This window comes from Papaver somniferum, chromosome 7 (assembly GCF_003573695.1).
Source record: "Papaver somniferum cultivar HN1 chromosome 7, ASM357369v1, whole genome shotgun sequence".
NCBI classification, from domain to species: Eukaryota; Viridiplantae; Streptophyta; class Magnoliopsida; order Ranunculales; family Papaveraceae; genus Papaver; species Papaver somniferum.
Window position 1 is genome coordinate 105,142,869 of NC_039364.1, and position 16,650 is coordinate 105,159,518.

Sequence of the window (16,650 nt, forward strand, 5' to 3'; positions counted from 1 at the left end):
TTGAGGGGTGCTTTGAAGGCTGTGATTCGTGATAGAGTTGTCGCAGTCGGACTAAAGACATATAAAGAGGTTCTTAATTCTGCATTAGCGGTTGAGGAGCTTGATCCAAAGTCAAAGAGAGAGAAGAGCGAGACCAAAAGAAGAAGACTAGGGAGTGAGATAGAAATTCATCACCACAAGGAAGCGCCCACGAACTGACAATGCAACCAGGAGAGGCAAGGGGACTGAATGTTACCGTTGCGGAGAAGATGGCCACTATGCTAGAGATTGCCCTCTATCGCCAGATCAGAAGCCGCAAATTGTAAACCAAACTCACAATCAAAATGCTTAAAGGCAGAACTTCGATGGGAAGCAACAACAATTATCCACGAGAAAATGCTACTCCTTTCCAGCCAAAACAACGTCAACCCAATGCACAAGGAATTGTTCAAGGGAAATTGAACCACTTCGTCGAGACTAAAGAGGAAGCGGGCCCTGTGATCAAAGGTAATCCTCATTGCTCTTAGTTTGGTTTTGAATTTTTTAGGAGAAATTATTTTTTTAGGGGTTGATGGTGCAACACCACTAAAAATCTCTATTCGTATTCAAACCAGAATTGAACCCATTTTAGTGGAAAGCTAGAACTGTATAGAATGTGCGTACGATCCTAATATAGGATGTGTATAGACGTGATGAGTGCCATAAACTAAAGTGTGGTAGTTTTTAGTTAGATAGGTTGTCCCTTAAAATTATTAGGGTGCTAAAATGGAAATCTATAGAATCGTTGCATGCTTGACACGTTTCTAACATGAGAGCAGCTGAGGGTATTTTAGTCTTTTCTTCACTATAAACACAATATAAAGAGACAACACTCATCTTTCTTGTAAATTCCGACTCTCTCTTGTTTTGCAATTTAAACACCCTGTTCTTTCCTAGCCAACTCCAGTGGAAGAATTTTTGTATGGTGAAAGCAAAATCGAACGTTACTCGTCCTCCGTTTTCGGTTAAGGAACGCAAAGGTGGGGGTTTCTTTCTCTTTAATTTCTACTTCAAAATTCTGCAAATGGGTTTGGATTTATCTCGTGTTTAATTCCTGCAATTTTTTTTCCGTGATTATATTGTGTGTTGTTATTGGGTGTGAATCTATATATTAAAGAATTTGATTATTTTGTTTTTCCATTGCATAAGTCATAAATTTTTGATGCAATTTTAAACGGAAAATGGTGTTCAGATATGGCCTATAACTTATTTGATAAAATGTTTAAATGGAGTTCCTTTCATAATATATGAAAAACAATTTGCATGGACAGTAGCTTGATTTCTTCCAATGGGTAATCCCTGAACTTTTTAGTTTCACTTATAAGCCAACCAATTTACCAAGTGTTTTTGTTTAAACTATCCGTGCATGCCTCTTATTGATTTTTTTTGCACTTAGCATAAAATCATCCCTTTTTATGCATTTCTCCCTGTGTATTGAAACATAAATGGTTTCAAATGTTAATAATAGGTTTTATGAAGGATAAGTATGGTTTGCAACTACTAGTCTTCATCATAAATCAATCTTGGCAAGAACTTTGAAACAACCTTTTTAAACTGTTCATTAAGTGACAAAATGAGTTTTGTATTTGAAGCTCCATTTATAGCTTATCAAAATTGATATCCCTTGTATATGTTTCCCTGTTCTCACTGTCTCATGCTTATATTGTTTTAAATGTGTTTTCCATGTTATTTTACCAAAAATCGTCTTCTTAGATTCAAAATGACAATCTGACTTAACTTATTTGTACTTTAGTTTGAAATTTAAAGGCTTACTATCTTGGATTTTAGTACAAGCTTTAATAATAGTAAGGAATGGTTTACCATCTCCAAAGTTCTACTTTTAGTTTCTTTATTTACTTATGTTAATTTGGATTTGGTTGCCATGCCGTTCACTGAAAATTTCTCTTGACAGTTCAGAATGATCAAAAATCCACATTTTTGAAAATGCGACTTTCCTAAGTTGTCAGACTTGTATAATTTTCATTTGTTCCACATGCATATGTTTGTTTGTCGTTGACTTTAACTTTTTATAGCTACTGCTTTGGATTTCTTTTACCGTGTATATAATGATATACTTTCTGGTGGAAGGTAAGCCTTTTGTTTACAAAATGGATTGGTTGCTATTAACATGTCTTTCGAAAATTAGCACTACGTTGTGGTGCGGTTTCTTTTTAAGTTGGTGGATTGTTAACAGATTTTGTTCTTCAGAGAAATAGTTTCACACTTGAGGTTTACAACGTTTGCCGAAATCGTTTATTGAGCATATTTTGAAGATTTTTGGAAGGCTACAGGTGAATTTGTTAGGCCCATAGGGGCATCCCACAAATGTGGCTACCCGCGGAAGGCTGTCCGGGACGGTGGCTGATATCCTGACTATCATAACATTAGAGACTGGTCCTCAGTAGCATATATGAAGTTATTCACCATTGGTTGAAAAATATTTCATTTCTACCTTTTTTGAATGAAAATGGATTTGTCTTGTTTTAAGTAATTTATGAATTTGGACATGCTCATTTCTGTAGCTTGAATTACATGTTGATTGGCGCATTATTTTCGTAACCCCTACTGGGTTGTGGCTCACCCCGTTTTGGTTTTGTTTTCCACAGAGTACGAAGCGGGGTTGAGGCAGTAAGTTTGGGAAGAGCTTGCAGCCAGGAGCTTGAGAAAAAAGTTGGTATTTTTGCTTGTCTATAATGCGTATATCACGGGGTTATCTGGGTGGTTTTTAATTTCTTACTTAACCCATGCTTTTGTAGTTTTATTTTGGTGGTGTACGTATTAATGGGATTTTATGCAAAGTCTTTATATAGCTTGTCTAGAACCTTAGTTATGTTAAAAAGGGTTATTACTTTTTGGACGTATGTTACTGTTGGCAAACTCATTTTGCTGTGATGTATTTCAGACTTTCCAAATATATATATACTAAGTTCGTCCTTTACTATCATGTTGAATTTATATATGAAAATTTATTTTAAATCCCATTTGTACATTTATATGCTTTCACTCTTTAAATGAGTAGTTCGGATACTATTAAGTGCTCCATTTTTATTTTGAACAAATAGACTCCTCCTAAATCATCGTGTTATGCATTCTTTGGCTTATTTTTAGTTGTATACCTAACAATCATGTAAATTTGGATCATTGTCGAACGTGTCTGCATTGATTTAGTAATAAAGTAGTCTGTTCAAGTTAGGAGTCCTTCTTTTGTTTTCTCAAGCTTTGATGTAACTTCAAATAGTGTTCAAAATAATTGGCCAAGTGGGTTGCCTTTGATTTTCAAAAATGCTACTGGTCTACAATTGGAGTCTTGGACTAAATGGTTCTCCTGGAATTTTAGTGTACATTTTTACACCTTGTTGTTTAATCACTTCTTACGAAATGTTGTTTTGTGGAATTAAATTTGATTTCTTTAATTCTATTGTTTTTTTTACTATTGTGTTTAGCTAAATTTTTTTCGGAGATCCTATTTAGTTGAGTTTCAAACTGTACTCTTGAATTTTTATGGGTACTCCATTTACATATGGATCAAATAAATATGTATCATTTTATTTCAATTAGTGATGCTCTATTTATGAAAATTGCATTTTTCGTATCATTTTATATTTGGAGTGGCGGAATGGGAGGATAACCTTGCTAAACTCAACCCGTTTAGAAGGGAAATTTTCTCGTCCGTTACAGTTGGTATCAGAGCGTGTTCCGATTCACTGGGACTGTGTTTGGTTTTCGTTTTTACTATAATGACTGATTTCTTAAAGATTTATTTGCATTCTTATACTCTGGCTCTTTTGGTGCGTCGTGTGTAAGTCTGTTTTAAGAGTCTTTTTATTTCCACTACTGAATTGTGATTCGTGTGTATGGCTCAGGAGTTTGAAAATATTTTTAGTTGTAATAGTGGTTAGTTATGAAACTCCTGTAGTTGATATAAGTTAGTTAAAGTATTTTTGAGTTGAAAATTTTCATCTGAACTCACAGATTTTCAACGGTCATTCGATTTTGTCATTTTGTTTTGGGGATTTGGGGAAAAGCCATAAACCGTGATATACATATTAATGTGCTTGTTAGTAATGAACATTACTAAAAATTTCTAACTCTTGTAAATGATTGTTAATTGTGAAGATGCCTCTGAAGACTTTGAAGCTTAAAGGTGTTGCTTCAGCGACAAATGGTGGAGCCAAGAATACCGTTATGGTAAAACATCTGAAATCATGTTGTGAGCACTTGGCGCAAACCGCACATACCATAGCCGGTGCCATTGGGAACCAGAATCAGTTGCGACCTAGTAGTGTTATGGACTTAAAGGAATTCAGGAAAGTGATTGGTGACCAAGTATTTAATGGTATGGAAGAACCCATAGAAGTTGAAAGGTGGTTAATGAGTATACGAAAGGAGTTCGATGCACATTTAGTGGTTGAGGAAGATAGGGTACGCTTTGCTACGTATATGTTTCGTGGTAGTGTAGATGATTGGTTGAATTCAGAAAAGCGAATGAGAAATGTGATGGATATGTCATGGGAACAGTTTGAAGATTCGTTCCTTGACAAGTATTTTCCTCCTACAACAAGATCCTTGAAGTGTGCCGAGTTTGCAGTGTTGAAGCAAGGAGATATGACTGTCACACAACTAGATAAGAAATTTAGTGAGCTAGAACGTTACATGAGACACTTGGTCGAAACGCCGGAGTTGAAGGCTCGAAAACTTGAGGGGTGCTTTGAAGGCTGTGATTCGTGATAGAGTTGTCGCAGTCGGACTAAAGACATATAAAGAGGTTCTTAATTCTGCATTAGCGGTTGAGGCTAGCTTGATCCAAAGTCAGAAAGAGAGAGAAGAGCGAGACCAAAAGAAGAAGACTAGGGAGTGAGATAGAAATTCATCACCACAAAGGAAGCGCCCACGAACTGACAATGCAACCAGGAGAGGCAAGGGGACTGAATGTTACCGTTGCGGAGAAGATGGCCACTATGCTAGAGATTGCCCTCTATCGCCAGATCAGAAGCCGCAAATTGTAAACCAAACTCACAATCAAAATGCTTAAAGGCAGAACTTCGATGGGAAGCAACAACATTATCCACGAGAAAATGCTACTCCTTTCCAGCCAAAACAACGTCAACCCAATGCACAAGGAATTGTTCAAGGGAAATTGAACCACTTCGTCGAGACTAAAGAGGAAGCAGAGGGCCCTGTGATCAAAGGTAATCCTCATTGCTCTTAGTTTGGTTTTGAATTTTTTAGGAGAAATTATTTTTTTAGGGGTTGATGGTGCAACACCACTAAAAATCTCTATTCGTATTCAAACCAGAATTGAACCCATTTTAGTGGAAAGCTAGAACTGTATAGAATGTGCGTACGATCCTAATATAGGATGTGTATAGACGTGATGAGTGCCATAAACTAAAGTGTGGTAGTTTTTAGTTAGATAGGTTGTCCCTTAAAATTATTAGGGTGCTAAAATGGAAATCTATAGAATCGTTGCATGCTTGACACGTTTCTAACATGAGAGCAGCTGAGGGTATTTTAGTCTTTTCTTCACTATAAACACAATATAAAGAGACAACACTCATCTTTCTTGTAAATTCCGACTCTCTCTTGTTTTGCAATTTAAACACCCTGTTCTTTCCTAGCCAACTCCAGTGGAAGAATTTTTGTATGGTGAAAGCAAAATCGAACGTTACTCGTCCTCCGTTTTCGGTTAAGGAACGCAAAGGTGGGGGTTTCTTTCTCTTTAATTTCTACTTCAAAATTCTGCAAATGGGTTTGGATTTATCTCGTGTTTAATTCCTGCAATTTTTTTTCCGTGATTATATTGTGTGTTGTTATTGGGTGTGAATCTATATATTAAAGAATTTGATTATTTTGTTTTTCCATTGCATAAGTCATAAATTTTTGATGCGATTTTAAACGGAAAATGGTGTTCAGATATGGCCTATAACTTATTTGATAAAATGTTTAAATGGAGTTCCTTTCATAATCTATGAAAAACAATTTGCATGGACAGTAGCTTGATTTCTTCCAATGGGTAATCCGAGGGCTGTCAATGGATACCCATTACCCGGAACCGGTAGATTTGGGTCCGGTTCCAGGTCCTAAAGTTGGACTCATTAACAACTTAGGACCCGGCGGGTAATTACCCGATTGGACCCGAATATAAACGGGTCCAAACAGGTAATACCCGTTGTGTACCCGGTTATTCATTCTTTTATTCATGTTTTTAGAAAAATTACAAGTATTTTGTTAGTTTTCGCTTTGATTTTTTTTTCATTTTTCATTTTTTCTTCCACTTAATCTTTATTTAGTACATTAATAAAGAAATACTAATAAATTTTATAAAAGTAATTTAGATCCAAGCTAAAAAGAGAAAGATATTAAGTTTTTGAAGTTTTTTTATAGCTTTCTTAATACCCAATGCGTATCCGGATCCGACGGGTACCCGGATTTTTAAACGGGTCCGATTCTGGGTCCACAAATTTAAGAACCGGAACCATTAGGAACGGACCTGACCTTTATAAGTAGGGTCTGGGTCCGGGTCTAGTGACACCCGAGAGGATCCGAGAGGACCCGGACCCATTGACACCCCTAGGTAATCCCTGAACTTTTTAGTTTCACTTATAAGCCAACCAATTTACTAAGTATTTTTGTTTAAACTATCCATGTATGCCTCTTATTGATTTTTTTTGCACTTAGCATAAAATCACCCCTTTCTATGTATTTCTCCCTGTGTATTGAAACATAAATGGTTTCAAATGTTCATAATGGGTTTTATGAAGGATAAGTATGGTTTGCAACTACTAGTCTTCATCATAAATCAATCTTGGCAAGAACTTTGAAACAGCCTTTTCAAACTGTTCATTAAGTGACAAAATGAGTTTTATATTTGAAGCTCCATTTATAGCTTACCAAAATTGATATCCTTTTATATGTTTCCCTATTCTCACTGTCTCATACTTATATTGTTTTAAATGTGTTTTCCATGTTATTTTACCAAAAATCGTCTTCTTAGATTGAAAATGACAATCTGACTTAACTTATTTGTACTTTACTTTGAAATGTTGGAATTTTGAGTTAAAATTATTTATGTGAGTGAAAATTGATTTTAAATATTAAACTCCAAGAGATGTGTTTGGGTTATGCCCTTTCACCATAAAACACCTAGTCATGAATTGGTGTTATGGAGAGTCACCATTGGCCATAGAGAGTCACCTATTGGTGAAAAGACACCTTGTAGAGTCACTATTGACTCTATATAAGCCCATCTCTTAGAGTTGTTTTGTATGGATTTTCACAAGTTTTTGAGAAGCAGAAAACAAGTCTTTATGTCAAGAGTCAGAGTCATTTAAGAGCACAGTAATCGTTAACATTCGCCGGCCTAAAAGTATTGTAGTGCTACTTTATATAAGGCATGATCGTTGTATCTTGGAAGGCGACATCCGTAGAACCGTGAGCACCGTATGTGGGTGTAGATGGGGAAAAACGATTTGCTGGTTTTTAAGGAATTGAGGAGACGTCCGTGTGGAGACTCCTTGAACCGAGCGAAATGTTGAACCTCACACAGATGCACTGCAAGAAGGGAGTGTTTTAAGTTCGAGAGATCAATATGTAGGACTCCGGACTAAACCAAGAACAATGGACGTTCCAGAGTCAATTCGGTCACAAGAGAGGATGGGTTGATCTGTAGGAGGGAAGCTGAGAAATGTGCGGGATCAATGGTGATCTGAGATTGTAGGTGTGTCGTGAATTCAGCGTAAGAACGCTCTTAATGATTGAATTTTACTCAAATGAGAGTGATTGCTCAGACGATGAGTTCGTGTAGACGAAAGATTGTCTGTATGAACTTGCCGAGAAATTGCTTGTTTAGACGAATGTTCGAGTATTCGAATCTTGTCCTTTCAATCATGATTCAGAGGTCTTTTTATATTACTAAATTAAAAACACCATGATCCCATGAAGTGTGACAATTGCTGGAATCAGAGAGTGGGGAAGTGGGAAATCGTGTTAAAACCAGTTGCTCATCGTGCGGGGACTTGGTTAATTTTCCACCCACTACTTTGCTGACTCTTCCAACTGATTGCACGACTTGCTCACATTCTCGTCGTGGGTGAACACACGTGTCTTAGACCGCTAGACCAAAATCCTAGTTAATATCCCCATGTGACACGATTGATATCTCGTGATTGTGGAGTCAGTTGCTGACTTTATGGGACGATGAGTCCATGTATTGCTGAGTGAACATGATTTGCAAATGTTCTGAAACTCATGAATTAAATATGTCTGCTGAGACGAGGTATTATTATGTTGATTACCTAAGACGAGCAAACTATGTTGCTGAATTGTTGAATATTGATAGTTGAACCAATATTATTGAATCTGAGCAAATATTGCTGGTTCGAGCAAATATTGCTCATCCGATGAGTTGTTGGTAGCAGGACCAAATAAAATATTAATTTAAGATACTGACTGCTGGGTCGAGCATAATAAATAAAAATGTTGATCATGGAATCAACATAAAATTATCAGTTTTTTAATCTGCTCAGAATCATGTTTTTGCAGAGCCCTGGATTCAAAAACCCTAATTTTAATGAAATGATGATTTATTCAAAATCAACCGCCGAGTGAAGCAGGGACCGGCTACATGGGATGATGACTCCACCATGTAACGCCCAAATGCTCGAATGAGCAAAATACCAAAGTCTCTTGAGGACCAGTTGGTGAAAGAATGATTAAATGCTGGTTTAATCATTTATTAAAATAATGTTCGTGTGAGCGACAAATAACAAAGCCTAGCCATGAAAAGATGAGGAACCGACCAAAAGGTCATGGGACCGGCTCTTGGTGACCGCGGGACCAATTGATGGTCGTTTGAGCAAACCCCCAATTGTTTGGAAATAGTTTGAACCTAATATGAGCAATTGAGCAAATTAGGTTAAAATCATTAAAACGTGTGGGACCGGATGTTTGCAAGCCTTAGGGTCACCCTTGGTCGGTCAAGGAGATGTGCCCATGTCACCATAGTGTCCGTGTCTCAGTCCTGAGAGTTTCAATATTTTCCGACGCGCGTTTGAGCAACATTTTGAGAAAATATGCAGAATCCAGGGTATTGTTGAAACTAGGAAAAATACATAAGATGATGAAAAATAATAAATAAAACAGGGAATTGCAAGGTGTGGTACCGGCCACGGCTAGGGAATGGACGGCCGGCTGACAAGCACGATCCCACACTTTTCCCAGTTTTATGTAATTTTGCGTATTTTCTCTGAATTGAGGGAAATCCCATGAAACCAGAGAGTTTTATGAAATTAGGGAACTTCCATGAGATGAGAGAAATAAAATAATAATAAAATAGAGAATGATGGAGTGTGGGACCGGCAATGGCCAAGGCATGGCCGGCCGACCAACGGGAACGGTCCGAGGGCACTCTTCCCAATTTTATGTAATTTTCATGATTTTAGAGAATTTTCATAAAATCAGAGAGATTTATTGAAACCAAGGTTTTTTGGTGAAATCAGGGAGTTTTCATGGAATGAGGAAAACAAAACAAATATCAATAATAGAATAAGAGGCGTGTGGGACCGGCTAGGGCATGACCGGCCGGCTAGGGTCCGGTCCCACGAGTTTTCTTAATTTTATAATATTTTTCATGGGTTTAGGGAAAATTCATGAAATCAGGGAATTTTCATGGTTTTAGGGAAAATTCATGAAATCATGGAATTTTCATGGATTGAGAGAAATAATAAAATAATGGGGACGTGAGGTGTGGGACCGGCCACGGCTAGGGCATGGCCGGCCGGCTGGTGCTCGCTCCCGTGACACCTTTCCCTAATTTTATTATTTTCTTGACATAAAGAAATATCATGAGATTAAAGAATTTCCTTGAATCGAAGGAGATTTGCTCGAATGAGAGAATATTATGAGATCAGGGAAAAATAATAAAATATAAAATTGGTGTGGGACTGGTCACGGTATGACCGGCCGGTTGGTGAGCCCAGTCCCTGGCGCCTTTGCTAATATTTTTTTTTTCTTCATATTTTGCATAGGTTCATCGTTCATTCGTAGTTTTGAAATGCTCGTTTGCGCATTCAAATGCTGGTCTGTGCATTTTTGCTAAGTACACTTGCACCATTTTAGTCAGGGCTTATTCGATGCTCAGATGCATCTGCGTTGAATATTTATCACTAACTCGTGGAATTCTGCTGGGAAGAACCACAAATTGAAGTGACGAAATATTACGAATAATCGTAGAATATTGCTGGATATTCAGACGATTAGAGATAACTAACTTGATGGCTCTATACTAGCAGGCATGCTGTCTAGGAGCATTAATTATCTGAGGGTGGAGTAATATGAGCTTGCTGGAGCGTCATATTTCTCTTATATAGTCAGGGAAAACCAGGTTGCATCTCGAAGACGTTATCGCTCTATACTAGCAGGCAATATGTCTAGGAGCCGTCCAATCTTTCGATTCTATATTAAACAATTACTGAAATTGCTCAGTATTTATGAGATGTGCCGTGGTCTCAGCTGAGAGACTACACATCTACATACACTCTGAGAGACAGCCTTCTCAGTCAGAGATTTTATGGCATGAGCTTTCATGCGAGACATGAATCTTCATACTCGTCCGATTGCCGGATCAGGAGCATGTATAATTACTGAAATTGCTCAGTATTCATGAGATGTGTCGTGGTCTCATCTGGGAGACTACACATCTACATATACTCTGAGAGACAACCTTCTCAGTCAGAGATTTATGGCATGAGCTTTCATACTTTAAATAAGAGACATGAGTCTCAATACTCATCCGATTGTCAGATCTGGAGTGTGGTCTTACAATTTTACCCTTGTCGAAAATCCACCATCTACAACGGGGATGAATTTTCTTTAAGGAAAGAGGATTACTTCGCCTCAATCAACCAATCCGATAAGTCTTTCTAACTCTCTTCTTGTTAGTATTTTGTTTGTCGCATGATTATGATTTCCGAGAAATCGAAACCGCATGTTATTTCCAACAATCTTAAAGACAATGCACTTCGTATCTTCGGTTTCTTGGCGGAATTTTTTTATTTTGTGCCTGTTAATGTTGTTATGTGAAGTTGACGTGTTTTATCGCCATGACTTGTATGCACACCCAAACGTTGAATCCTTTTGCATGGCAATTCTATTCAATGCGTTATTGATGATTAGTTTCTATTTTGACTAATTCATGCATATTCGTATGATTGGTGCTTGTGAATCCACAATGAATTTGTTTTGGCTGTATAGCAATGTACTGCGGAACATTAGTTTTTGAGAATAAATAGGTATGTTTGAATAATCTTACTGAGAGAAGAAATAGGTATTGACTCATTGATCCTTGTTAATTATGAATCCATGCATAATAATCTGTTAAGATTAGTGATCATCATTTAAGATTAATTATGGCGGCTGAAATTGATCTCCTTTTGGTACTTGACGGTTATATGACAAACCGTTAACCCTCGTCTCTGACTGTTGCTATTGTCTATCCCTTCTAATTGACTTAACTCTTGCAAAAGGATGCCATTTTTATTAGTGTAAGAGATATCTCTCTTCTCGGATCAAGTAGGATCTAAATGTGTTCTTCGACTCAAAAAAAAGAAAAAAAAATGGCAGTTAGAGTTATGGGAGAAAGTGGCCGTAAACATAGTGCTTCTTCTCAGGATGTCTATAAAACAGCAGTGTTTTCGTCACCATTTATTATGATCGCTTAAGATAAGTTATCAAGTTTGTACTCCTTTGAAACTTGAAACGTTGTTGTAATCATATGGAATTACAAGGATGAGCAATTTGGACGTGTCCTCATCCATAAAGTAATCTTAATCACTCTCTTTGGGGTTTGTTTGATTACGAAATCGGGTCTTGTTTAGTTGATCCTTTCCAGAAGACCAATGTGGATTGATCTTCGTTGGAATCAGTTGACGATGAACGAAGAGATGTCATTTATCTGTGAGAATCCTCATACTACGGGAGATACCCAGCGTCCTTTTAGATTTTGTCGTTTCATGACTTTGGAAATGCCATGAAATGTGGGGGAAAAGGAACAACAGTTATCCGCTGGAATATCTGGTTTGGTGGTGTGGAGGAAAAGATTTGATAATCTTGAATACAATCCATTGGTAGCAGACTAATTGAGATGTATGATTTCAAACATGGACATGATCTAAATGTTGATCGGAAAATTTTTTATGTCAAAAATTTTTTATGTAACAGATTAGTCGTCATGTGCACTACGGGACTGTTGATTCCCGATTAAGTGTTAAGCGTTCTGGAATAGTCTTGTAAACTGTGGGGGTCTCGTTGGCTGATTCCGTTTCAGAAATGTTTGCTTATGTTTAAGGAAGACGTAAATGTCAAACCCACTGGTAAGATCTTGTGTCAAGATGTGCATTCGAGTTCACAACCAGAGATTTCATGAATATGGGCATATTCCTGAAAGGTGGGGGAGAAGACTAAGGTCTATCCTACATAGATTAAAATCTTTGTGAACTCTCTCTGGTTGGGGGATTAATGCATTGAGAGATTAATGCCCTCCAAATGTGGGGGTTCAGAGACACCGAGACGTTTCTCATAGGCTATGAGAATTGGATAACTTAGGCACATACTTTGCTAAGCAAAAACAAAGTCACAGATGTACATATCATTGATGAATATGTAAAACCAGTGAACCACATAATTGTGAGGGTGTTGTCATATAACAAGAGTGTTATAGTGATAAATCCATCAAAATGTGGGGTGCCTAAAATGGTATTATGGTGTGTTCCTTCGAATACAAGGTCAACGTAATACCATAAAGCAATTGTTCTCAAATGTGCGCACATCTAAAAGAAATAGTGTTTGAGAATTGTATCAAGTCGACATAGGATACAAGTTCTATAGAGAGCTTATAATTGCATCATCGAGAGGAATGAGCTTATAGCCTTATTAAAGAGTAAGTTGCAGCGGTAATCCAACCTAAGCGATTGAGATCCCATGGTCTAGGTTCAAAAGGGAAAACTAAGTTGTGACGAACTCGCCAGATAACACTGAAAGAGATTTTCTCTTTCCCATTCCTATGATATGAGTCTGTGTTGCCTGTCACGTACGAGGTTGAGATTTTCTCTTAATGATTCCTATAACTTAGTCTAACTAAGAAAAGTATGGCAGGATACTTTCAAATAGGAGATCACCTATATGAGTGAGAAGTGGGGCCGCTTCTATGACAACTTCAAAGGCTAGGTTAATCTAGAGCACTCATAGAATCCCAAGAACGTTCAGGGCCGAAATGAACACAACCGATGATTATAAGGAGATATAATGTGTGAGATTTATTGTATCGATTTACACCAACGGCTGACAGTTCAACGACATTGCGTCCATTGATTGGCCAGTAAATCCGGTAAGTTTTCACTAGGTTTGGTTCAAAGCCAAAAGCTACCATTTACCGATGCATTATATTTTCTGCTTGTGCTCTTAAAAGTTTATAAGTTTTGTTGAGTCGGTATTTTCACTCATGTGGGGGATTGTTGGAATTTTGAGTTAAAATTATTTATGTGAGTGAAAATTGATTTTAAATATTAAACTCCAAGAGATGTGTTTGGGTTATGCCCTTTCACCATAAGACACCTAGTCATGAATTGGTGTTATGGAGAGTCACCATTGGCCATGGAGAGTCACCTATTGGTGAAAAGACACCTTGTAGAGTCACTATTGACTCTATATAAGCCCATCTCTTAGAGTTGTTTTGTATGGATTTTCACAAGTTTATGAGAAGCAGAAAACAAGTCTTTATGTCAAGAGTCAGAGTCATTTAAGAGCACAGTAATCATTAACATTCGCTGGCCTAAAAGTATTGTAGTGCTACTTACTATAAGACGTGATCGTTGTATCTTGGAAGGCGACATCCGTAGAACCGTGAGCACCGTATGCGGGGATGAATTGTCTTTAAGGAAAAAAGAGGATTACCTCGCCTCGATCAACCAACCCGACAAGTCTTTCTAACTCTTTTCTTGTTAGTATTTTGTTTGTCGCATGATTATGATTTCCGAGAAATCGAAACGGCATGTTATTTCCAACATGAAATTTAAAGGCTTCCTATCTTGGATTTTAGTACAAGCTTTAATAACATTAAGGAATGGTTTACCATCTCCAAAGTTCTACTTTTAGTTTCTTAATTTACTTATGTTAATTTGGATTTGGTTGCCATGCCGTTCACTGAAAATTTCTCTTGGAAGTTCAGAATGATCAAAAATCCACATTTTTGAAAATGCGACTTTCCTAAGTTGTCAGACTTGTATCATTTTCATTTGTTCCACATGCATATGTTTGTTTGTCGTTGACTTTAACTTTTTATAGCTACTGCTTTGGATTTCTTTTAGCGTGTATATAATGATATACTTTCTTGTGGAAGGTAAGCCTTTTGTTTACAAAATGGATTGGTTGCTATTAACATGTCTTTCAAAAACTAGCCCTACGTTGTGGTGCGGTTTCTTTTTAAGTTGGTGGCTTGTTAACAGATTTTGATCTTCAGAGAAATAGTTTCACAGCTGAGGTTTACAAAGTTTGCCGAAATCGTTTATTGAGCATATTTTGAAGATTTTTGTAAGGCTACACGTGAGTTTGTTAGTCCCATATGGGCATCCCACAAATGTGACTATCCGCGGAAGACCGTTCGAGACGGTGGCTGATATCCTGACTATCCTAACATTAGAGACTGGTCCTCACAAGTAGCGTATGTGAAGTTATTCACCATTGGTCGACAAATATTTCATTTCTACCTTTTTGAATGAAAATGGATTTGTCTTGTTTTAAGTAATTTATGAATTTGGACATGCCCATTTCTATAGCTTGAATTACATGTTGATCGTTCTACATTGGCGCATTATTTTCGTAACCCCTACTGGGTTGTGGTTCACCCTGTTTTGGTTTTGTTTTCCACAGAGTACGAAGCGGGGTTGAGGCAGTAAGTTTGGGAAGAGCTTGCAGTCAGGAGCTTGAGAAAAAGTTGGTATTTTTGCTTATCTATAATGTGTATATCACGGGGTTATCTGGGTGGTTTTTAATTTCTTACTTAACCCATGCTTTTGTAGTTTTATTTTGGTAGTGTACGTATTAATGGAATTTTATGCAAAGTCTTTATATAGCTTGTCTAGAACCTTAGTTATGTTAAAAAGGGCTATTACTTTTTGGACGTATGTTACTGTTGGCAAACTCATTTTGCTGTGATGTATTTTAGACTTTCCTAAAAATATATATACTAAGTTCGTCCTTTACTGTCATGTTGAATTTATATATGACAATTTATTTTAAATCCCATTTGTACATTTATATGCTTTCACTCTTTAAGTGAGTAGTTCTGATACTGTTAAGTGGTCCATTTTTATTTTGAACAAATAGACTCCTCCTAGATCAGTTTGTTGTGCATTCTTTGGCTCATTTTTAGTTGTATACCTAACAATCATGTAAATTTGAACCATTGTCGAACGTGTCTGTATTGATTTAGTAATAAAGTAGTCTGTTCAAGTTAGGAGTCCTTCTTTTGGTTTCTCAAGCTTTGATGTGACTTCAAATAGTGTTCAAAATAATTGGCCAGGTGCGTTTCCTTTGATTTTCAAAAATGCTACTGGTCTACAATTGTTGTCTTGGACTAAATGGTTCCCTGGAATTTTAGTGCACATTTTTACACCTTGTTGTTTAATCACTTCTTACAAAATGTCGTTTGGTGGAACTAAATTTGATTTCTTTAATTTTATTGTTTTTTTTACTATTGTGTTTAACTAAATTTTTCTCGGAGATCCTATTTAGTTGAGTTTCAAACTGTACTATTGAACTTTTATGTGTACTCCATTTACATATGGGATCAGATAAATATGTATCATTTTATTTCAATTAGTGATGCTCTATTTATGAAAATTGTATTTTTCGTATCATTTTATATTTCAAGTGGCGGAATGGGAGGATAACCTTGCTAAACTCAACCCGTTTAGAAGGAAAAAAAATCCGTCTGTTAGAGAACGTCACCAAGAAGAGTTGTGATGCTGATAGCGCAATCCCCATGGCTTTGGTGTAATCGGTTCGAAGAAATTTTTGTATTTCAGACGACATTACAGATGTCGAGGAAAGTCTTATGTGTACTTATGAGTGACTATGAGGATGAGTAAATGTGGGGAAGGATGGTGATTTTATGTCAAGCAAGAAAGTCGAGGAAAGTCTTACTTCAGAAATTCGTCCGTTAGAGAACGTCACCAAGAAGAATTGTGATGCGGATAGCACAATCCCCATGGCTTTGGTGTAATCGGTTCGAAGAAATTTTTGTACTTCAGACGACATTACAAATGTCGAGGAAAGTCTTATGTGTACTTATGAGTGACTATGAGGATGAGTAAATGTGGGGAAGGATGGTGATTTTATGTCAAGCTCTGTATTTTTAAGGGTGGTAATTGTGTGATAAGTTATGTATTTTGAATAATTCTTTTTTTTTTAATAACACGAGCATCTATTAATTAGGCAGTTCTAGGCACTGCAAACCTATGTAACAGAGATGAAAACCATGGTGAACAATCCTTGTACTCTTCTAGTAAGAGTTTGTCTCTCCTAACTTTTTTTGCAACACAGTCTGCAATATTATTTAAGTCTCTCTTTACATGAGAG

At 37.0% G+C, this 16,650-nt stretch overlaps 1 protein-coding gene across 7 annotated transcripts; it reads left to right on the top strand.

The window, feature by feature from the left end:
• Positions 1–391: 391 nt before the first annotated feature.
• Positions 392–15,161, top strand: LOC113298039. Of its 7 annotated transcripts, none has more exons than XR_003333978.1 (5): positions 478–998; positions 2,625–2,688; positions 4,135–5,207; positions 5,637–5,719; positions 14,941–15,161. XR_003333978.1 is itself a non-coding variant. In XM_026546682.1 (3 exons), exon 3 carries the CDS (start codon positions 4,135–4,137, stop codon positions 4,744–4,746), a length of 612 nt encoding a protein of 203 aa, XP_026402467.1. In that variant the 5' UTR covers positions 392–486; positions 2,625–2,688; the 3' UTR covers positions 4,747–5,635. The 7 variants fall into 7 exon arrangements, 2 of the variants coding, with proteins under 2 accessions (XP_026402467.1, XP_026402466.1); XR_003333981.1 differs by having other exon boundaries at positions 5,647–5,719; XR_003333979.1 differs by lacking the exon at positions 5,637–5,719 and having other exon boundaries at positions 14,941–15,159.
• The last annotated feature ends 1,489 nt before the right edge of the window (positions 15,162–16,650 follow it).